General features: G+C 43.5%; 1 protein-coding gene across 1 annotated transcript in view; it reads left to right on the top strand.

Moving 5' to 3' along the window:
* LOC116375234 (VPS10 domain-containing receptor SorCS2-like) overlaps positions 1-23,528 on the top strand; it is a 166,562-nt gene extending 143,034 nt beyond the window's left edge. Inside the window, exon 3 of the mRNA XM_031831379.1 lies at positions 23,384-23,528. Within this exon, the coding sequence (XP_031687239.1) occupies positions 23,384-23,528 (145 nt within the window). The remainder of the gene's footprint in view (positions 1-23,383) is intronic.
* Positions 23,529-23,831: the final 303 nt, after the last annotated feature.

The raw sequence follows: 23,831 nt of genomic DNA, 5'->3' as shown, positions 1-23,831 counted from the left end.
TGATAGATCAGTATCTCTTATACTGTGATAGATCAGTATCTCTTATACTGTGATAGATCAGTGTCTCTTATACTGTGATAGCTCAGTATCTCTTATACTGTGATAGATCAGTATCTCTTATACTGTGATAGATCAGTGTCTCTTATACTGTGATAGATCAGTATCTCTTATACTGTGATAGATCAGTATCTCTTATACTGTGATAGATCAGTGTCTCTTATACTGTGATAGCTCAGTATCTCTTATACTGTGATAGCTCAGTATCTCTTATACTGTGATAGCTCAGTATCTCTTATACTGTGATAGATCAGTATCTCTTATACTGTGATAGCTCAGTATCTCTTATACTGTGATAGATCAGTATCTCTTATACTGTGATAGCTCAGTATCTCTTATACTGTGATAGCTCAGTATATCTTATACTGTGATAGATCAGTATCTCTTATACTGTGATAGATCAGTATCTCTTATACTGTGATAGCTCAGTATCTCTTATACTGTGATAGATCAGTATCTCTTATACTGTGATAGCTCAGTATCTCTTATACTGTGATAGCTCAGTATCTCTTATACTGTGATAGCTCAGTATCTCTTATACTGTGATAGATCAGTATCTCTTATACTGTGATAGCTCAGTATCTCTTATACTGTGATAGCTCAGTATCTCTTATACTGTGATAGATCAGTATCTCTTATACTGTGATAGCTCAGTATCTCTTATACTGTGATAGATCAGTATCTCTTATACTGTGATAGCTCAGTATCTCTTATACTGTGATAGCTCAGTATATCTTATACTGTGATAGATCAGTATCTCTTATACTGTGATAGCTCAGTATATCTTATACTGTGATAGATCAGTATCTCTTATACTGTGATAGCTCAGTATCTCTTATACTGTGATAGATCAGTATCTCTTATACTGTGATAGCTCAGTATCTCTTATACTGTGATAGCTCAGTATCTCTTATACTGTGATAGATCAGTATCTCTTATACTGTGATAGCTCAAGTTTTCTTATACTTAACCCTAATTTGCTCCAGGGGTGTCGTACTACTATTGCTGACCCAGTAAAAACAATATCTGGTGTAAAACAAATGATGACAGTTCTGAGCCCATATCAGACTAACAAAAGGAAGGTCAGATAGTGGTAAGAACCATGTGGGCCCCTGAGGGCATCTATATGGGGCTGTTCATAAGCCTCTGATTCAGGGGGTCACAGTGTCAGAAACAGTCATAACATGGCTGTCAAACCTGACACATATAGAATGTTGAGAGGTTGATGGTAGATTACTGAGAGGTTGATGGTAGAGGAAAGGTTGATGGTAGATTACTGAGAGGTTGATGGTAGAGGAAAGGTTGATGGTAGAGGAAAGGTTGATGGTAGAGGAAAGGTTGATGGTAGATTACTGAAAGGTTGATGGTAGATTACTGAAAGGTTGATGGTAGATTACTGAGAGGTTGATGGTAGATTACTGAGAGGTTGATGGTAGAGGAAAGGTTGATGGTAGAGAACTGAAAGGTTGATGGTAGATTACTGAGAGGTTGATGGTAGATTACCGAGAGGTTGATGGTAGATTACTGAGAGGTTGATGGTAGATTACTGAGAGGTTGATGGTATAGGAAGGTTGATGGTAGAGAACTGAAAGGTTGATGGTAGATTACTGAGAGGTTGATGGTAGATTACTGAGAGGTTGATGGTAGATTACTGAGAGGTTGATGGTAGATTACTGAGAGGTTGATGGTAGATTACTGAGAGGTTGATGGTAGATTACTGAGAGGTTGATGGTAGATTACTGTGAGGTTGATGGTAGAGTACTGAAAGGTCGATGGTAGATTATTGAAATGTTGATGGTAGATTACTGAGAGGTTGATGGTAGATTACTGAGAGGTTGATGGTAGAGGAAAGGTTGATGGTAGAGGAAAGGTTGATGGTAGATTATTGAAAGGTTGATGGTAGATTACTGAAAGGTTGATGGTAGAGGAAAGGTTGATGGTAGAGGAAAGGTTGATGGTAGATTATTGAAAGGTTGATGGTAGATTACTGAGAGGTTGATGGTAGATTACTGAGAGGTTGATGGTAGATTACTGAAAGGTTGATGGTAGAGAACTGAGAGGTTGATGGTAGAGGAAAGGTTGATGGTAGATTACTGAGAGGTTGATGGTAGAGGAAAGGTTGATGGTAGATTACTGAGAGGTTGATGGTAGATTACTGAGAGGTTGATGGTAGATTACTGAGAGGTTGATGGTAGATTACTGAGAGGTTGATGGTAGATTACTGAAAGGTTGATGGTAGAGGAAAGGTTGATGGTAGATTACTGAGAGGTTGATGGTAGATTACAGAGAGGTTGATGGTAGAGGAAAGGTTGATGGTAGAGGAAAGGTTGATGGTAGATTACTGAGAGGTTGATGGTAGATTACTGAGAGGTTGATGGTAGAGGAAAGGTTGATGGTAGATTACTGAGAGGTTGATGGTAGATTACTGAGAGGTTGATGGTAGATTACTGAGAGGTTGATGGTAGATTACTGAGAGGTTGATGGTAGATTACTGAAAGGTTGATGGTAGATTACTGAGAGGTTGATGGTAGAGGAAAGGTTGATGGTAGAGGAAAGGTTGATGTTAGAGGAAAGGTTGATGGTAGATTACTGAAAGGTTGATGGTAGATTACTGAGAGGTTGATGGTAGATTACTGAGAGGTTGATGGTAGATTACTGAGAGGTTGATGGTAGAGGAAAGGTTGATGGTAGAGGAAAGGTTAATGTTAGAGTACTGAAAGGTTGATGGTAGATTACTGAGAGGTTGATGGTAGAGGAAAGGTTGATGGTAGATTACTGAGAGGTTGATGGTTGATTATTGAAATGTTGATGGTAGATTACTGAGAGGTTGATGGTAGATTACTGAGAGGTTGATGGTAGAGGAAAGGTTGATGGTAGATTATTGAAATGTTAATGGTAGATTACTGAGAGGTTGATGGTAGATTACTGAGAGGTTGATGGTAGATTACTGAGAGGTTGATGGTAGAGGAAAGGTTGATGGTAGATTACTGAGAGGTTGATGGTAGAGTACTGAGAGGTTGATGGTAGATTACTGAGAGGTTGATGGTAGAGTACTGAGAGGTTGATGGTAGATTACTGAGAGGTTGATGGTAGATTACTGAGAGGTTGATGGTAGATTACTGAGAGGTTGATGGTAGAGGAAAGGTTGATGGTAGATTATTGAGAGGTTGATGGTAGAGTACTGAGAGGTGCCGGTCCTCTGTTGCCTATTTCAGATTTGAGATATTACCAAGTTGTGGAAAACTTTGTTAATCCGTGCCGTTTGTCCATAGTGATGAGACAGTCACGTAGGTGACATCATTTCTATTCTTCACTGGTAGCTCCAAGTGGGGAGTCTCTTGGGAATATGTTGAGTCACAAATACTGCAGATCCTTGTTCTGGAACAGACAAATGGAAAAAGAGATGGAGGGCCCGAGGGAGCTCTCTCTCATAAGTAGTCTTTGTTTTGACAGTGGCCCTCGTCCCCAATTACTGTGCTCCAGTAGCTCAGTAGCTCTGTAGCACACTTCAGAGAGCCCATCCTCCACTCCTGAGTGCACTTACCTGGACTGACCATCCCTCTCATCTCGGTTGGCCAGCCGCCCGGCTGGCTAGCTGCCCGATTGGTTCACATGGCATGCTGTACGGTTGGTGTTCTCCCAGCTGCGCGTTGCTATTGGCTGCGTGACTGTCAGTGACTCAGCATAACTGCTCTCTTCCTTCAGTAATATTGTTTCATTCAATGATTTATGAATGTGAAATATTTGGGTCATATGAATCATTGTTGATATAGTTCAATTCAATTGTGTCTTTAAAAAGATGGGTAAAAATAACCCTTTCTCCTCTCGTGGGTATATATTAATTTGCACACATGTGTGGGTTATACTGCACTGTGTGGGTTATACTGTACTGTGTGGGTTATACTGCACTGTGTGGGTTATACTGCACTGTGTGGGTTATACTGCACTGTGTGGGTTATACTGCACTGTGTGGGTTATACTGTACTGTGTGGGTTATACTGTACTGTGTGGGTGATACTGTACTGTGTGGGTTATACTGCACTGTGTGGGTTATACTGCACTGTGTGGGTTATACTGCACTGTGTGGGTTATACTGCACTGTGTGGGTTATACTGTACCTTGTGGGTTATAGTGTACTGTGTGTGTTATACTGCACTGTGTGGGTTATACTGCACTGTGTGGGTTATACTGCACTGTGTGGGTTATACTGCACTGTGTGGGTTATACTGTACTGTGTGGGTTATACTGCACTGTGTGGGTTATACTGTACTGTGTGGGTTATACTGCACTGTGTGGGTTATACTGTACTGTGTGGGTTATACTGCACTGTGTGGGTTATACTGTAATGTGTGGGTTATACTGTACTGTGTGGGTTATACTGCACTGTGTGGGTTATACTGTACTGTGTGGGTTATACTGTACTGTGTGGGTTATACTGTACTGTGTGGGTTATACTGCACTGTGTGGGTTATACTGTACTGTGTGGGTTATACTGCACTGTGTGGGTTATACTGTACTGTGTGGGTTATACTGCACTGTGTGGGTTATACTGTACTGTGTGGGTTATACTGCACTGTGTGGGTTATACTGTACTGTGTGGGTGATACTGCACTGTGTGGGTTATACTGCACTGTGTGGGTTATACTGTCTGTGTGGGTGAATACTGCACTGTGTGGGGTTATACTGCACTGTGTGGGTTATACTGCACTGTGTGGGTTATACTGCACTGTGTGGGTTATACTGTACTGTGTGGGTTATACTGCACTGTGTGGGTTATACTGCACTGTGTGGGTTATACTGCACTGTGTGGGTTATACTGTAATGTGTGGGTTATACTGTACTGTGTGGGTTATACTGCACTGTGTAGGTTATACTGCACTGTGTGGGTTATACTGTACTGTGTGGGTTATACGGCACTGTGTGGGTTATACTGTACTGTGTGGGTTATACTGCACTGTGTGGGTTATACTGTACTGTGTGGGTGATACTGTACTGTGTGGGTTATACTGCACTGTGTGGGTTATACTGTACTGTGTGTGTTATACTGTACTGTGTGGGTTATACTGTACTGTGTGGGTTATACTGCACTGTGTGGGTTATACTGTACTGTGTGGGTTATACTGCAATGTGTGGGTTATACTGTACTGTGTGGGTTATACTGCACTGTGTGGGTTATACTGTACTGTGCGTGTTATACTGCACTGTGTGGGTTATACTGTACTGTGTGGGTTATACTGCACTGTGTGGGTTATACTGTACTGTGTGGGTTATACTGCACCGTGTGGGTTATACTGTACTGTGTGGGTTATACTGCACTGTGTGGGTTATACTGCACTGTGTGGGTTATACTGCACTGTGTGGGTTATACTGTACTGTGTGGGTTATACTGTACTGTGTGGGTTATACTGTACTGTGTGGGTTATACTGCACTGTGTGGGTTATACTGTACTGTGTGGGTTATACTGTACTGTGTGGGTTATACTGCACTGTGTGGGTTATACTGTGCTGTGTGGGTTATACTGCACTGTGTGGGTTATACTGTACTGTGTGGGTTATACTGTACTGTGTGGGTGATACTGTACTGTGTGGGTTATACTGCACTGTGTGGGTTATACTGCACTGTGTGGGTTATACTGCACTGTGTGGGTTATACTGCACTGTGTGTGTTATACTGCACTGTGTGGGTTATACTGCACTGTGTGGGTTATACTGTAATGTGTGGGTTATACTGCACTGTGTGGGTTATACTGCACTATGTGGGTGATACTGTACTGTGTGGGTTATACTGTAATGTGTGGGTTATACTGCACTGTGTGGGTTATACTGCACTGTGTGGGTTATACTGTACTGTGTGGGTTATACTGCACTGTGTGGGTTATACTGTACTGTGTGGGTTATACTGCACTGTGTGGGTTATACTGCACTGTGTGGCTTATACTGCACTGTGTGGGTTATACTGCACTGTGTGGGCTATACTGCACTGTGTGGGTTATACTGCACTGTGTGGGCTATACTGCACTGTGTGGGTTATACTGCACTGTGTGGGTTATACTGCACTGTGTGGGTTATACTGCACTGTGTGGGTTATACTGTACCTTGTGGGTTATACTGTACTGTGTGTGTTATACTGTACTGTGTGGGTTATACTGCACTGTGTGGGTTATACTGCACTGTGTGGGTTATACTGCACTGTGTGGGTTATACTGTACTGTGTGGGTTATACTGCACTGTGTGGGTTATACTGTACTGTGTGGGTTATACTGCACTGTGTGGGTTATACTGTACTGTGTGGGTTATACTGCACTGTGTGGGTTATACTGTAATGTGTGGGTTATACTGTACTGTGTGGGTTATACTGCACTGTGTGGGTTATACTGTACTGTGTGGGTTATACTGTACTGTGTGGGTTATACTGTACTGTGTGGGTTATACTGCACTGTGTGGGTTATACTGTACTGTGTGGGTTATACTGCACTGTGCTGGTTATACTGCACTGTGTGGGTTATACTGTACTGTGTGGGTTATACTGCACTGTGTGGGTTATACTGTACTGTGTGGGTGATACTGCACTGTGTGGGTTATACTGCACTGTGTGGGTTATACTGTACTGTGTGGGTGATACTGCACTGTGTGGGTTATACTGCACTGTGTGGGTTATACTGCACTGTGTGGGTTATACTGTACTGTGTGGGTTATACTGCACTGTGTGGGTTATACTGTACTGTGTGGGTTATACTGCACTGTGTGGGTTATACTGCACTGTGTGGGTTATACTGCACTGTGTGGGTTATACTGTAATGTGTGGGTTATACTGTACTGTGTGGGTTATACTGCACTGTGTGGGTTATACTGCACTGTGTGGGTTATACTGTACTGTGTGGGTTATACTGCACTGTGTGGGTTATACTGTACTGTGTGGGTTATACTGCACTGTGTGGGTTATACTGTACTGTGTGGGTTATACTGCACTGTGTGGGTTATACTGTACTGTGTGGGTTATACTGCACCGTGTGGGTTATACTGTACTGTGTGGGTTATACTGCACTGTGTGGGTTATACTGCACTGTGTGGGTTATACTGCACTGTGTGGGTTATACTGTACTGTGTGGGTTATACTGTACTGTGTGGGTTATACTGTACTGTGTGGGTTATACTGCACTGTGTGGGTTATACTGTACTGTGTGGGTTATACTGTACTGTGTGGGTTATACTGCACTGTGTGGGTTATACTGTACTGTGTGGGTTATACTGCACTGTGTGGGTTATACTGTACTGTGTGGGTTATACTGTACTGTGTGGGTGATACTGTACTGTGTGGGTTATACTGCACTGTGTGGGTTATACTGCACTGTGTGGGTTATACTGCACTGTGTGGGTTATACTGCACTGTGTGTGTTATACTGCACTGTGTGGGTTATACTGCACTGTGTGGGTTATACTGCACTGTGTGGGTTATACTGCACTATGTGGGTGATACTGTACTGTGTGGGTTATACTGTAATGTGTGGGTTATACTGCACTGTGTGGGTTATACTGCACTGTGTGGGTTATACTGTACTGTGTGGGTTATACTGCACTGTGTGGGTTATACTGTACTGTGTGGGTTATACTGCACTGTGTGGGTTATACTGCACTGTGTGGGTTATACTGCACTGTGTGGGTTATACTGCACTGTGTGGGCTATACTGCACTGTGTGGGTTATACTGCACTGTGTGGGTTATACTGCACTGTGTGGGTTATACTGTACCTTGTGGGTTATACTGTACTGTGTGTGTTATACTGTACTGTGTGGGTTATACTGCACTGTGTGGGTTATACTGTACTGTGTGGGTTATACTGTACTGTGTGGGTTATACTGCACTGTGTGGGTTATACTGTACTGTGTGGGTTATACTGTACTGTGTGGGTTATACTGTACTGTGTGGGTGATACTGTACTGTGTGGGTTATACTGTAATGTGTGGGTTATACTGTACTGTGTGGGTTATACTGCACTGTGTGGGTTATACTGTACTGTGTGGGTTATACTGCACTGTGTGGGTTATACTGCACTGTGTGGGTTATACTGTACTGTGTGGGTTATACTGCACTGTGTGGGTTATACTGCACTGTGTGGGTTATACTGTACTGTGTGGGTTATACTGGACTGTGTGGGTTATACTGTACTGTGTGGGTTATACTGCACTGTGTGGGTTATACTGTACTGTGTGGGTTATACTGGGCTGTGTGGGTTATACTGTACTGTGTGGGTTATACTGCACTGTGTGGGTTATACTGCACTGTGTGGGTTATACTGTAATGTGTGGGTTATACTGCACTGTGTGGGTTATACTGTACTGTGTGGGTTATACTGCACTGTGTGGGTTACACTGTAATGTGTGGGTTATACTGTTATGTGTGGGTTATACTGTAATGTGTGGGTTATACTGCACTGTGTGGGTTATACTGTTATGTGTGGGTTATACTGTAATGTGTGGGTTATACTGTACTGTGTGGGTTATACTGCACTGTGTGGGTGATACTGTACTGTGTGGGTGATACTGTACTGTGTGGGTTATACTGCACTGTGTGGGTTATACTGCACTGTGTGGGTTATACTGTAATGTGTGGGTTATACTGTAATGTGTGGGTTATACTGCACTGTGTGGGTTATACTGTAATGTGTGGGTTATACTGCACTGTGTGGGTTATACTGTAATGTGTGGGTTATACTGCACTTTGTGGGTTATACTGTAATGTGTGGGTTATACTGCATGTCTTCGTCTCTTACATTATTCTACCTCATTTACCCATGACATCATCCCAAACTCTACTCTGTTCTACTCTAATCCTCAGACTCTACTGTTCTGACACTCTCTAATGTACTGCCCCACTCCTGGCCCTGACAGTACATCTCCTCCCTGGCCTTTCTGCTGCACTGTATATCACTGTCGTCCCAACTCCCTGGGCCCACAGGGGCCGATATCTCCTCAGGGAGTCTGGAGGCGTAGTTTGAGGAAGCTGTGCCGAGCGAGATGGCACAACTCCAAATCAGACTGCCTCTCTATCATCGTTCAGGAAATTAAGGATGAGAGAGGAAGAGAGCTAGAGAGAGAGAGAGAGAGTGACAGAGTGAGAGTGTGTGCTACCTATATACCTAGTGTGCTATCTATATCCCTCAATAGTATTCCCATACTATTGAAAGGCTTGTATTGAAAGGCTTGTATTGGCTCACATCAACACCATCATCCCAGAAACCCTAGACCCACTCCAATTTGCATACCGCCCCAACAGATCCACAGATGATGCAATCTCCATTGCACTCCACACTGCCCTTTCCCACCTGGACAAAAGGAACACCTATGTGAGAATTCATTGACTACAGCTCAGTGTTCAACACCATAGTGCCCTCAAAGCTCATCAATAAGCTAAGGACCCTGGGACTAAATGCCTCTCTCTGTAACTGGGTCCTGGACTTCCTGACGGGCCACTCCCAGGTGGTAAGGGTAGTTAACAACACATGCGCCACGCTGATCCTCAACACAGGGGCCCCTCAGGGGTGCGTGCTCAGTCCCCTCCTGTACTCCCTGTTTACCCATGACTGCATGGACAGGCACGACTCCAACACCATCACTAAGTTTTCCTGTGACAGAACAGTGGTAGGCCTGATCACCAACAACGACTAGACAGCCTATAGGGAGGAGGCCAGAGACCTGGCCGTGTGGTGCCAGGACAACAACCTCTCCCTCAACGTGATCAAGACAAAGGAGATGATTGTGGACTACAGGAAAAAGAGGACAGAGCACGCCACCATTCTCATCGATGGGGCTGCAGTGGAGCAGGTTGAGAGCTTCAAGTTCCTTGGTGTCCACATCACCAACAAACTAACATGGTCCAAGCACACCAAGACAGTCGTCAAGAGAGCACAACAAAACCTATTCCCTCTCAGGAGACTGAAAAGATTTGGCCTGGGTCCTCAGATCCTCAAAGGTTCTACAGCTGCACCATCGAGAGCATCCTGACTAGTTGCATTACTGCCTGGTATGGCAACTGCTCAGCATCCGACTGCAAGGCACTACAGAAGTTAGTGCGTACGGCCCAGTACATCACAGGGGCCAAGCTTCCTGCCATCCAGCACCTCTATACCAGGCGGTGTCAGAGGAAGGCCCTAAAAATTGTCAAAGACTCCAGCCACCCTAGTCATAGACTGTTCTCTTTGCTACCACATGGCAAGCGGTACCAGAGCGCCAAGTCTAGGTCCAAGAGGCTTCTAAACACCTCACCCCCTCTTTACACTGCTGCTACTCTCTGTTGTAATCTATGCATAGTCCCATCTCTCATCTCCACAGAGGAACTTTAGAGCTCTGTCAGACTATCGGCTTGTTGGTTACCTCCCTGACCATGGCCTTTCTCCCCCGATTGCTCAGTTTGGCTGGGCAGCCAGCTCTTGAAAGAATCTTGAGGATCTTCCATGCTGCAGCCATTTTTTGGTACCCTTCCCCAGATCTGTGCCTTGACACAATCCTGTCTCAGAGCTCTACAGACAATTCCTTCAACCTTATGACTTGGTTTTTGCTCTGAAATGCACTGTCAACTGTGGGATCTTATATAGACAGGTGTGTGCCTTTCCAAATCATGTCCAATCAATTGAATTTACCACAGGTGGACTCCAATCAAGTTGTAGAAACATTTCAAAGATGATAAATGGAAACAGGATGCAAGTGCGATCAATTTCGAGTCTCATAGCAAAGGGTCTGAATCATTGTGTAAATAAGGTCAATGTGAAACCTATTTTCACTTTGTCATTATGGGGTATTGTGTATAGATTGATAAGGATAATGTTTTATATAATCCATTTTAGAATAAGGCTGTAATGTAACAAAATGTGGAAAAAGTCAAGGGGTCTGAATACTTTCCGAATGCACCGTATATCACTCTTCCTTTGTAGCTGTGTGGAGGTGTTACTGCATTAGTGTCTTGTTTACTTCACTGGTTCCTACTCTTACAGTTAGGACCTTTTTTAAATCATATTTTATTAGAGCACATGTCACAGCTTTGATGTCACCATCATAACACCTCTCTAGGCATCTCAGCAGGGCGCTGTTTGATGAGGTGTGAGTCATTCAGGTGAAACCCCGAGGCCATGGAAAGTTCACCCAGTCGGGGACCAACCGCTAACCACATGGGTTCACACATTTTGACGTACATGTAAATTGCTCAGGTTCTTAAAGTTAATGAGACATTCACGGGTTTTCACAGCCTCTCAGATTCAGTGTTCCGTGTTAGCTCGGTCCGTCTGTCCGTCTGTCTGTCTGTCTGTCTGTCTGTCTGTCTGTCTGTCTGTCTGTCTGTCTGTCTGTCTATCTGTCTGTCTGGACCCTCTGCAGTCATATAAGGTTCTAACAAGGTCACAGGTCCTTTAAAAGAAATCGCAGTCAAAACAAATATCATGATTGTTTTGTCTGGCTTTTTTGTAGACAGCTCTTCTACTTTCCCACTGTCCTTCACACTTTGACTTTGGAGTAAACATCATCAGGGCTCCCGAATGGCGCAGTGGTCTAAGGCACTGCATCTTAGTGCAAGAGGTGTCACTACAGTCCGTGGTTCGATTCCAGGCTGTATCACACCCGGCTGTGATTGGGAGTCCATAAGGCGGCGCACAATTGGCCCAGCATTGGGGTAGGCCGTCATTGTAAATAAGAATCTGTTCTTAACTGACTTGCCTAGATAAATTAAGGTTAAAAATACAAAATGTGACAGATCTTTGAAAGTGGCCCTGATCCATCCTCCTGTGTTGATACAGTGTTGACACGATGAGGTCGCTGCACAGAACCATAAAGCATTTTAACTGGGTACACCTGAACCTGTCTTCAGTTTATCTTCCGTAACCATTGTACCGCTGCCAAAAAGAGGGAGAATACAATATAAACAGATGGATGGATGTCGAGGCCCGTAAAGCACATTGTCAGTCAGGAACAGACGCCAGTCAGACAGAGGGCTTTGATAGTTTGTGTGTGACAGGATAGCATCCATAACTAACAGTGGAGAGGGATGGATCAAGACCAGTGGCCTGCCATTTCAAAATGGCTACCACATTGTCATACGGTGGCACCAACAGCCTAGCCCAGGGTGACCTTGTGAAGATCAAAATAGGTTGGAAAATACTGTATGTTTTATCCTCAAGGGACTTAAAGTGAAATACAATAGATACAAAATTGAGGTTGTCGTAATAAATACACGTAAATTGTAAATCACAGGGTGTGGAGTCTACCTTTTTTGGCTGATAGACTGAGTGGACACTGGCATAAAACATAACCCACCCATCATTCCCTCTGCAGACTCAAGATATACAACCATCATTCCCTCTGCAGACTCAGAATATACAACCATCATTCCCTCTGCAGACTCAAGATATACAACCATCATTTTGGATGGGCGTGATCTGTCACATAGTATTTCTGGCATCTGGCTCTGATGACACTAAATCTGCTGGAACAGTAATGGAGTCCCTCGGTTGTGTTTTAATGGCAACCCGGCCAATTATACGATCCATCTATAAAGCAAAACTCCTCTCATTATTCGTCTCTAAAGGATGAAAGGAGGATGATAGAGATCATTGAGATCCCTCATATCGTACACAATAGTGTCGTGTCTTTGGCTATGCCGGATTAATTGCTATGACATGCTATTCCATAAAATACGTTCTCCGTAATTAATATCACCTGATTGAGCTAATCGGGTAAATGTAATTAACTAGAGAGTCGGGCACCACAAAATAATATTTATAGAGCTGTTATCTTCCGAATAAACTCTTAAAGATTTAGCAATATTTTACATCAATAGCAGTCAACATTAATCGTCATCTTACTTCAGTCTCATATTCTGAAAGTTATAAATTCTTGGTTATCTGCAAGAATCCTGCCTAACAAGTTGAATCAGCAATACAAAATTGGGTTTAATTATTTATTTACTAAATACCTAACTAATCACACAGAAGGACATATACAAAGAATTAATTATACCGGGATAATTCTTTACGTCATAGGAAACGTCCCTATCGGACGGAACAGATATGACAGCTTGTTACACAAAGGAAAAGGGGCGGGGTTTGAGTGAAAGAGCGGGAAGACTGGGGAACAAAGGGGAGAAGCTGTGCTATCGTAAATACAGTATCTTATGCATTCTAAATTACCGCCCATTTGGAAAAGGAAAAAACAATAAATATTTACTCTGAGCTGCGCTTCAGTAGGTTGGTGGTAGATGGAAGACTGTGTTGCCAAACCGAGTCCTCTGTCCTTTGAAGAATGTCTCTGGTGGTCACTTGAATAAGTTGTAGTAACGTCGTTGTGTGGTAGAACGCCGTTGTGTGGTAGATGGGATACTCTGTCTGTTCCTTCCTAACCTGCGTTTGCAGCTGCGGTCGCTAACTCAATGGCTAGGAGGTATCACTTCTGTCGTGAATAAGAGTTCAAAGTTCATACCATTCGCAACCAAAGCTCATGCTGATATTGGCTTCGTTCTTGTAGTTTTGTCTGAACCATTCTGACATGGGATCGTCATCTCACATCCGCGGAACAGAAAGTTATGTTGTAGTCAAGAGCTTATATAGGAAGGAAGAGGAGAGTGTGTTTGAAAAGTTTTATAGCCTTTGTCCCTTCACAGGGGAGGGCCACTGATTGAGCAGCCCTATCTTAAGAAAATCCAAATCTCACATTTTAGAAGCTAAAATCACATTTCATCCCATCACAAATAATTTCATATTCAAACATTTAAATTGAACAACAATTCCATGTGAATCTGATAACTCTGATGTGTAGACTTTCCACTGTAGAGTTTATGTCATCTTATCATTGATGAGAATGTCTCAGATGACAACTGAACTGACATCATATTCATTAAGTACCACTGCATATGTTCAATTGTTCGAATTACCAGAATATAGTTCATTTCCCCACACATACTGATATTCCCAGAATCTCTATGTTAACCAAGGTTTTTATTTAAATGTAACCTCAGTAGGTTAGAGAAGAGAAAAGGGGGGAAGAGGTATTTATGACGGTCATAAACCTATCCCCCAGGCCAACGTCATGACAATAGCAAATAATGTCTTGACTAAATTAGACCAATATCTCCTGAAATGCACTCATTAGTCAATAATACCAGGCACTGATATGTAATGACTCTAATAATGTGTCAAAGAGGATTTTCCACCTTCTTTTATCCAAGTTTCAGTTGAGATGGGTTTTTTTCAGTCTTCTGAAGCTTTTGCACACTCTGTGTTGTTGTGGGCGTTGAGTTATAGGATGACAGATGTGTTGTGGGCTTTAGTTTGGATTTTTTTTTAAATAGAACAAAAGAAAACGATTTCATTTGGTCACAAAAAAAACGTGTTTGAATGACCGAATAGCCTGAATTCCACCGGCAGAAATGGCTCAATTCTCCTCTGTCTCAGTCTGTGACGTTGGCCCTCCGCCCAGGCCCGATCCGACGAGGCAGTCTGGCGGCCTGGGCCTGATTCAGACTGACAGCATCTGTCTGTGCCTCTGTGTGTTTGCAATACTGATCTAGAATGATGCTCTCAACTCAAATCCATCCTAAATCTAGGCTATCCCTTGATCTCGCAAGACGTAATAAAAATCTTGAGCTTGAATGTCTATCGAGAGAGAGCCCTCTTCCTTGTGTAAAAGTCATATCTCTGTTCTACCATGAAGGTTCATTTGAACCCCAGTCAGCATAAGTTGGGCTCCACTACTCACACATTCCAGACATCCTCTAGACATCCTCTAGACATCCCCTAGACATCCCCTAGACATCCTCTAGACATCCCCTAGACATCCTCTAGACATCCTCTAGACATCCCCTAGACATCCTCTAGACATCCTCTAGACATCCTCTAGACATCCCCTAGACATCCCCTACACATCCTCTACACATCCCCCAGACATCCCCTAGACATCCTCTACACATCCCCCAGACATCCCCCAGACATCCCCTAGACATCCTCTACACACCCCCCAGACATCCCCCAGACATCCCCTAGACATCCCCTAGACATCCCCCAGACATCCCCCAGACATCCCCTAGACATCCCCTAGACATCCCCCAGACATCCCCTAGACATCCCCTAGACATCCCCCAGACATCCCCTAGACATCCCCCAGACATCCCCTAGACATCCCCTAGACATCCCCTAGACATCCCCCAGACATCCCCTAGACATCCCCTAGACATCCCCCAGACATCCCCCAGACATCCCCTAGTCATCAAAGGGCATCACAGTCATAGGGGTTGATGTGTGAACGCTGACTTCAAATCAGTTTTCTCTCAGCTAGAACATCAGCTCTGCTTTCATCTCTGATGTGTCTTAATCAACTCTGGTCACTTGAGCTTGAGTTTATTATAATATGGGTACTTTGGATCCTGTATGCTGATTGGCTAAAACATAATTCAAGCCGTGTGTATATGAGACAATACTTGATAGTGTAATATGGGCAGTTTCAATTTAGTCACACAGAAAAGACACTCTGGTACTCTTAACACTGAAAACTGTATTCCACCTCCATTCTGAAGTTGCCTTTTCTGATTACAACCATTTCAACCATTGCTAAAAGTTTTCCCTCTTCCTACGTTATTGCTTCTACGTCTACTCCTCTCTAAGCTGGTGTGTCTGCTCGCTGAGTCTGCCCGATGCACTCCGTTTACTCTTCTTGTAGATGGAAGCCCCTGGGAGCAACCTTAACATATTTGGACATTAAATCTGAATCAGCGCCTAACACTGTGTTTCTGCTCGTGCTCTGTTTTCCCAAGCCAGTGTCTGTCTCTGCCTCTTTTGCACAAATCTTTCTCTCTCTCTCTCTCTCTCTCTCTCTCTCTCTCTCTCTCTCTCTCTCTCTCTCTCTCTCTCTCTCTCTCTCTCTCTCTCTCTCTCTCTCTCTCTCTCTCTCTCTGTCTCTGTCTCTGTCTCTCTCTCTCTCTATCTCCCTCTCTCTCTCTCTCTGTCTGTCTCTCTATCTCCCTCTCTCTCTCTCTCTCTGTCTCTCTCTCTCTCTCTCTGTCTCTGTCTCTGTCTCTGTCTCTGTCTCTGTCTCCCTCTCTCTCTCTCTCTCTCTGTCTCCCTCTCTCTCAATTCAATTCAATTCAAGGGCTTTATTGGCATGGGAAACATGTGTTAACATTGCCAAAGCAAGTGAGGTAGACAACATACAAAGTGAATATATAAAGTGAAAAACAACCAAAATGAACAGTAAACATTACACATACAGAAGTTTCAAAACAGTAAAGACATTACAAATGTCATATTATATATATATACAGTGTTCTAACAATGTACAAATGGCTAAAGGACACAAGATAAAATAAATAAGCATAAATATGGGTTGTATTTACAATGGTGTTTGTTCTTCACTGGTTGCCCTTTTCTCGTGGCAACAGGTCACAAATCTTGCTGCTGTGATGGCACACTGTGGAATTTCACCCAGATATGGGAGTTTTTCTGTCTCTCTCTCTCTCTCTCTCTCTCTCTCTCTCTCTCTCTCTCTCTCTCTCTCTCTCTCTCTCTCTCTCTCTGTCTCTCTCTCTGTCTCTCTCTCTCTCTCTCTCTCTCTCTGTCTCTCTCTCTGTCTCTCTCTCTCTCTCTCTCTCTCTCTCTCTCTCTGTCTCTCTCTCTGTCTCTCTCTCTCTCTCTCTCTCTCTCTCTCTCTCTCTCTCTCTCTCTCTGTCTCTCTCTCTCTCTCTCTCTCTCTCTCTCTCTCTCTCTCTCTCTCTCTCTCTCTGTCTCTCTCTCTCTCTCTCTCTCTCTCTCTCTGATACACAAAAGCATGTTTTTGTCTTTTGCTGTTTTTATATCTCTTTCTCTATATCTCTTTATATCTCTTACCCTGGGGTTTCACCGGTGACTGTCAGTATATGTGAATATGTACTGCATGACATATTACCCTGGGGTTTCACCGGTGACTGTCAGTATATGTGAATATGTACTGCATGACATATTACCCTGGGGTTTCACCGGTGACTGTCAGTATATGTGAATATGTACTGCATGACATATTACCCTGGGGTTTCACCGGTGACTGTCAGTATATGTGAATATGTACTGCATGACATATTACCCTGGGGTTTCACCGGTGACTGTCAGTATATGTGAATATGTACTGCATGACATATTACCCTGGGGTTTCACCAGTGACTGTCAGTATATGTGAATATGTACTGCATGACATATTACCCTGGGGTTTCACCGGTGACTGTCAGTATATGTGAATATGTACTGCATGGCATATTACCCTGGGGTTTCACCGGTGACTGTCAGTATATGTGAATATGTACTGCATGACATATTACCCTGGGGTTTCACCGGTGACTGTCAGTATATGTGAATATGTACTGCATGACATATTACCCTGGGGTTTCACCGGTGACTGTCAGTATATGTGAATATGTACTGCATGACATATTACCCTGGGGTTTCACCGGTGACTGTCAGTATATGTGAATATGTACTGCATGACATATTACCCTGGGGTTTCACCGGTGACTGTCAGTATATGTGAATATGTACTGCATGACATATTACCCTGGGGTTTCACCGGTGACTGTCAGTATATGTGAATATGTACTGCATGACATATTACCCTGGGGTTTCACCGGTGACTGTCAGTATATGTGAATATGTACTGCATGACATATTACCCTGGGGTTTCACCGGTGACTGTCAGTATATGTGAATATGTACTGCATGACATATTACCCTGGGGTTTCACCGGTGACTGTCAGTATATGTGAATATGTACTGCATGGCATATTACCCTGGGGTTTCACCGGTGACTGTCAGTATATGTGAATATGTACTGCATGACATATTACCATGGGGCTTCACCGGTGACTGTCAGTATATGTGAATATGTACTGCATGCATAAACCTCATAGAATCTCTATGCTATTGAAACTGTGCATTGCAGTTAGGTTTTGAAAGGCAGATAGTGCCATGGGAAATGGTCTGTAAGTTATCTTGTGGGTGAGTAACTTGAATCCAGAGTGGTGCAGCGGTCTAAGGCACTGCGTCTTAGTGCAAAGAGGCATCACTACAGCCCCTGGTTCGATCCTGGGCTGTAAACACAACCAGCCGTGATCGGGAGACTCATAGGGTGGCGCACAATTGTCTGGGTTAGGGGAGGGTTTGGCTGGGGTAGGGCTTCATTGTAAAATAAGAATTTGCTTTAAACTGATTAGCCAAATTAAATAAAGGTTAAATAAAAAATAAAAAAATAGGCAAAGTCCAATATTTTCATTAATTTTAAATAGAAAAGCTCAGACGAAAGGCCAAGAGGCCGACACTTAAGCTTGAATAAAACAGTGATTGGCGCAAAAGAGAGGTTTACAGGTTTCTCTTTTCTTTGAAGGAATCAAATTATTCCCACATACCTTTAACCAGATAACTCAGATGTACGGCCTTGGATTTTGTCTATTCAATCTGATACACTACAAGGATTTATACCTTATCACGCTTCAGAGAGCATTTCTCACTATTTCTACATTTTACAGTGGCTTAGGGTACGAGTGAGAGGAACAATGTATTTTTGTACTAAAACTGTCCAGTAAAGATTGTAATTTCATGTAACACTCCTTCCCTCTTCCTCTATCGCTCCTTCTTCCTCTTCCCCTTTCTTTCTCTTCCTTTCTCTTCCTCTCCCTCTCACTCTCCCTCTTCCTCTTCCCCTTCCTCTTCCTCTAGCTCACATCCCTCCAGTTTATTAATCCTGCTATCTGAACAGCAGTACTAAATGATCTCTCCTGTTAATCCTGCTATCTGAACAGCAGTACTAAATGAACTCTCCTGTTAATCCTGCTAGTTGAACAGTACTAAATGATCTCTCCTGTTAATCCTGCTATCTGAACAGTACTAAATGAACTCTCCTGTTAATCATGCTATCTGAACAGCAGTACTAAATTAACTCTCCTGTTAATCCTGCTATCTGAACAGCAGTACTAAATGAACTCTCCTGTTAATCCTGCTAGTTGAACAGTACTAAATTATCTCTCCTGTTAATCCTGCTATCTCCTATCAATTTAACACCATGACTTTCTTAAACGTTAGCCATCTGAACGCCGGCCTCCGAACACAACCCCCAAATTTGATTTATTAGTTAAACAATGTCTCATCAATGAACCTTTGACTTGAAGAAGCGTTTTTTGTCTTTCTCACCACAGTTTAAATCCAAACGACCACAAAAAGTGTTGTCTCTAACTCAATGGTAATGAGGCCCTTTAAACTGGATGAGAAATTCTTTCTCATTTAGGGTTTGTTGTTCTTTCCGCTACTGTCCTTTAATCTAGCTAGCTTTTGGCTCCCTTGAATGAATGTAATCATACAGACAGGTTGAGATGAAAGACACACTTCCCCATCCAAACACAGTTGTCCGTTAAATTAACTCCATTCCAACGCCAATTATCTGTCCTTGGCGATGGGGCCAAAAATGCCACGTCTCCATTAAACTCTCAGGCCTTAATTAGGGTAAGTGTAATGACCACGGGGCTGACAGTGGTGGTGGGCACCATGCCCAGACATACTCACCAGGCCCAGCATCTGGACCCACTGACTCCACAAGACCCCTCACCCCCCTGGGCATGAGACTGCCAGCAGGGGCCTGGTGGTGCTAGCATTTAGCAAAATCTCTATGAGAGAGAAGCTCAAAAGCTAGCTCGTGCACAAGTTATTTCAGACAGTTGATGAGCTTTCAATTTTGGACGTTGAACTAACCATTTAAAGAAAGCTATCATAACACGTGTATTCTTAGTTATACTGAGTGAGAGCATATAGGCCTTGTCTCCCTGTAGGCTTCAGTAGAAGCAGCACAGTGGGCACAGCTTTGAGTTGAGCAGTGATCTCTGGCTCAGAACACACACAGCCATCAGCAGAATCTGTCTCTCTCCTCTGTGAGTTATCCAGGTTAACACTGGGGAAGATGAAAACACTACTCCCTCACACTGGGACATGAAGAAATAGCTCAAGCCCTGCTAGGCCACTCCATTTTGTGCAGCTCTGTCAGAGCTCTCAGCGGAAACATTGCCGAAGGAATGGGAGATTTCGGCGACTTGGTGTCTGTGTCTGTGTGTGTGTGTGTGTGTGTGTGTGTGTGTGTGTGTGTGTGTGTGTGTGTGTGTGTGTGTGTGTGTGTGTGTGTGTGTGTGTGTGTGTGTTTGTGTGTGTGTGTGTGTTTGTGTGTGTGTGTGTCTGCAGGTGTCTGTCTGTCTGTCTGTCTGTCTGTCTCTGTCTGTCTGTCTGTCTGTCTGTCTGTCTGTCTGTCTGTCTGTCTGTCTGTCTGTCTGTCTGTCTGTCTGTCTGTCTGTCTGTCTGTCTGTCTGTCTGTGCTTATGTCTGTTTGTCTGTGTGTCTGTATATGTGTTTGTGTGTGTGTCTGTCTGTCTGTGCTTATGTCTGTTTGTCTGTGTGTCTGTATATGTGTTTGTGTGTGTGTCTGTCTGTCTGTGCTTATGTCTGTTTGTGTGTGTGTCTGTCTGTCTGTGCTTATGTCTGTTTGTCTGTGTGTCTGTATATGTGTTTGTGTGTGTGTCTGTCTGTCTGTGCTTATGTCTGTTTGTGTGTGTGTCTGTCTGTCTGTCTGTGCTTATGTCTGTTTGTGTGTGTGTCTGTATATGTGTTTGTGTGTGTGTCTGTATATGTGTTTGTGTGTGTGTCTGTATATGTGTTTGTGTGTGTGTCTGTATATGTGTTTGTCTGTGTGTCTGTATATGTGTTTGTGTGTGTGTCTGTCTGTCTGTGCTTATGTCTGTTTGTGTGTGTCTGTCTGTCTGTGCTTATGTCTGTTTGTGTGTGTGTCTGTATATGTGTTTGTGTGTGTGTCTGTATATGTGTTTGTGTGTGTGTCTGTATATGTGTTTGTGTGTGTGTTTGTCTGTGTGTCTGTATATGTGTGTGGGTGTGTGTGTCTGTATATGTGTTTGTGTGTGTGTTTGTCTGTGTGTCTGTATATGTGTTTGTGTGTTTGTCTGTGTTTCCTCTTGTTTATATCCATGTATGTGTGCCCACCGTTGTGTGTGCTGCCCTGCTGAGTGTTAGAGAGTAATGCCGTAAAGTAAATCCACTTGTCTGGAGCAGAGTGGGGCCGGGTGGACGTGCTCTCTGATCACTCCCCTTCATCATGGCCAGATGCCCACCTCTCCCCTCTTCCCTCTCTCTCTCCTCTCTCCTCTCTTCAACACTGAACCACACTCACTGCTCTCCTCTCTCTCTCCTCTTCCCTCTCTCTCCTCTCTACAACACTGAACCACACTCACTGCTCTCCTCTCTTCCCTCTTCCCTCTCTCTCCTCTCTACTCTCTTCAACACTGAACCACACTCACTGCTCTCCTCTCTCTCTCCTCTTCCCTCTCTTTCCTCTCTCCTCTCTTCAACACTGAACCACACTCACTGCTCTCCTCTCTCTCTCCTCTTCCCTCTCTCTCCTCTCTCCTCTCTCCTCTCTCCTCTCTCCTCTCTTCAACACTGAACCACACTCACTGCTCTCCTCTCTCTCTCTCCTCTTCCCTTTCTCACTCAGCACAGCATCACTTCCAGTCCAATCTGTGTTAAGGCGTCTGCATGCTTTCCAGCCGAAACAGTTCGGAAGAATACATGCATTTTTTACGATGACATTTTGTGACTGTTTTTGTTCGTTTAGGAATTCGGTCCATTTTGAGGAAGTGTATACTTGCTACGGCGTCTCAAAAGGGACAAACAGTACTATTGTGCTTTTTTTTCAAAATTTTCAAGCGAATGTCTTTTAAGGGAGTATGTGTGCACACTCGTTCTGTTCACCTAGCCGGCTTCGCCTAGCCGCCACCTGAACTGAAGCATGCTGACGCCTTTTGGAGTTTGGACTGACTATCTCTTTATAAACCCTTCAGGGCTATCCTTACTGGCAATAGCACAATACTGCTTTAAACAATTAGTCGTAATAACATTTTATATACAGTAGGTTTAATAGCATTCAAAGAGGCAGTGTAGAGACCATTTGCATTTAAATTCTAGGCATATATCAGATGCTGTTATCCAGAGTGACAATAAGCACATTCAGGTAAGGAAGACGACGGCATAGAAATCATGCCAATTTAATCTATTTGAATATAGAGTTTCTCTGTGTTTGCTATACTTGCTGGTTGGTCTGTGTTTAAAGTTATATCAGAGTCTCCTTTATACTTTGGTGGGATTCACAGCAAGAATGTAGAATATGTAGCCTTGCAAAATGAAAGCTAATTGACTAATGGACCATAGCACGCCTGTCAATTTTCCACAGACGTCACCCTTGGCCAGCAAAACTGCACCATTCAACAGAAAGTGTCACAAATAATTACGTTCCTCGCACTAGCCATTCCTAGGTGTTTGTCTTGGCTTGGCTGGAGAAACATTCTCAAGTAGCCGGCCATCAATCTCAGACATCTCAGGGTCCTTTACACTGCAGCCGTCACCTAACCATCACATTCTCATGAAACTGCCACAGTTTGTGGCTTTGCCAGTGCGTTTCGCCGCTTCGTTCCTAGCCCATGGTTATTCTCCAATGGTTCAGCCAATGCTTCGCTGTCCAGCTGTCTCGCTGTCCGTCACACTTAACCACACCAGGGGGTCGAGCTGGGCAGTGCTATGCCGCTAATATGGTAAAGAGAGAGCTAATACAGTAAAGAGAGAGCTAATACGGTAAAGAGAGAGCTAATACGGTAAAGAGAGAGCTAATACGGTAAAGAGAGAGCTAATACGGTAAAGAGAGAGCTAATACGGTAAAGAGAGAGCTAATACGGTAAAGAGAGAGCTAATACGGTAAAGAGAGAACGAATACGGTAAAGAGAGAGCTAATACGGTAAAGAGAGAGCTAATATGGTAAAGAGAGAGCTAATACGGTAAAGAGAGAGCTAATACGGTAAAGAGAGAGCTAATACGGTAAAGACAGAGCTAATACGGTAAAGAGTGAACGAATACGGTAAAGAGAGAGCTAATATGGTAAAGAGAGAGCTAATATGGTAAAGAGAGAGCTAATACGGTAAAAAGAGAGCTAATACGGTAAAGAGAGATTTAATACGATGCCGTCGGGAGCAGTAAGGCAGATTAAGGCCAGTTGAGGTTTTCTGGGCCTTTTCAAATATGTAATCCTGTTCTGTCAACTCTGGCCGTCAGTTTCAATATGTGAACCTGTAATGCTTCAGGTTTAGGAGTACAGGAAGGGAGAATGGTAATAAAAAACTGAAATGGCTGTAAAGAAAGAATGATTGCTTTTGTATTTTGACTCGATTCCGTTATACCTGTCATTCCCTCAGACCCAGGATATTCACCTCTCTCTGTTTCTCTGTTTCTCTTCAGATCCAGTGACTATGGCACCACCTACACAAAGCTCAACCTGATGCCTGGTACAACCATCGTGGTCTCTAACTTCTATATCTGCCCCACCAACAAGAAAAAGGTAGGAGGTGGTATAACACTCAGGTGCTTTGGGAAAGCTTGGTGACAGTTTATGAAACACAAAGTTTAGGAGAAAGTGAGGGCACTCACTCTTAAAGATTACGTCAGGATGAGAGATTTGATTGAACCTGCTTCTCATTTCCCTGTTCCGCCCGCCGTGGCAGCTCGTCCAATCAGCTGATGTTATCCCCTGGGCCTGGGGCTTTAATCAATAAGAGATTGAGAAGATTAGACAAAGTGAATCGTCCATTCCCTCCATTCCACTAATTCCCAAATTCAGCTGGGACTCACTGACTCATCCTCCAGGGTCATGCTCACGCAAATACACACGTTTTCACAATGATTGGGG

Source organism: Oncorhynchus kisutch, linkage group LG9 (genome assembly GCF_002021735.2).
Source record: "Oncorhynchus kisutch isolate 150728-3 linkage group LG9, Okis_V2, whole genome shotgun sequence".
Lineage (NCBI taxonomy): Eukaryota > Metazoa > Chordata > Actinopteri > Salmoniformes > Salmonidae > Oncorhynchus > Oncorhynchus kisutch.
This window is presented reverse-complemented; position numbering and strand designations above follow the sequence as displayed.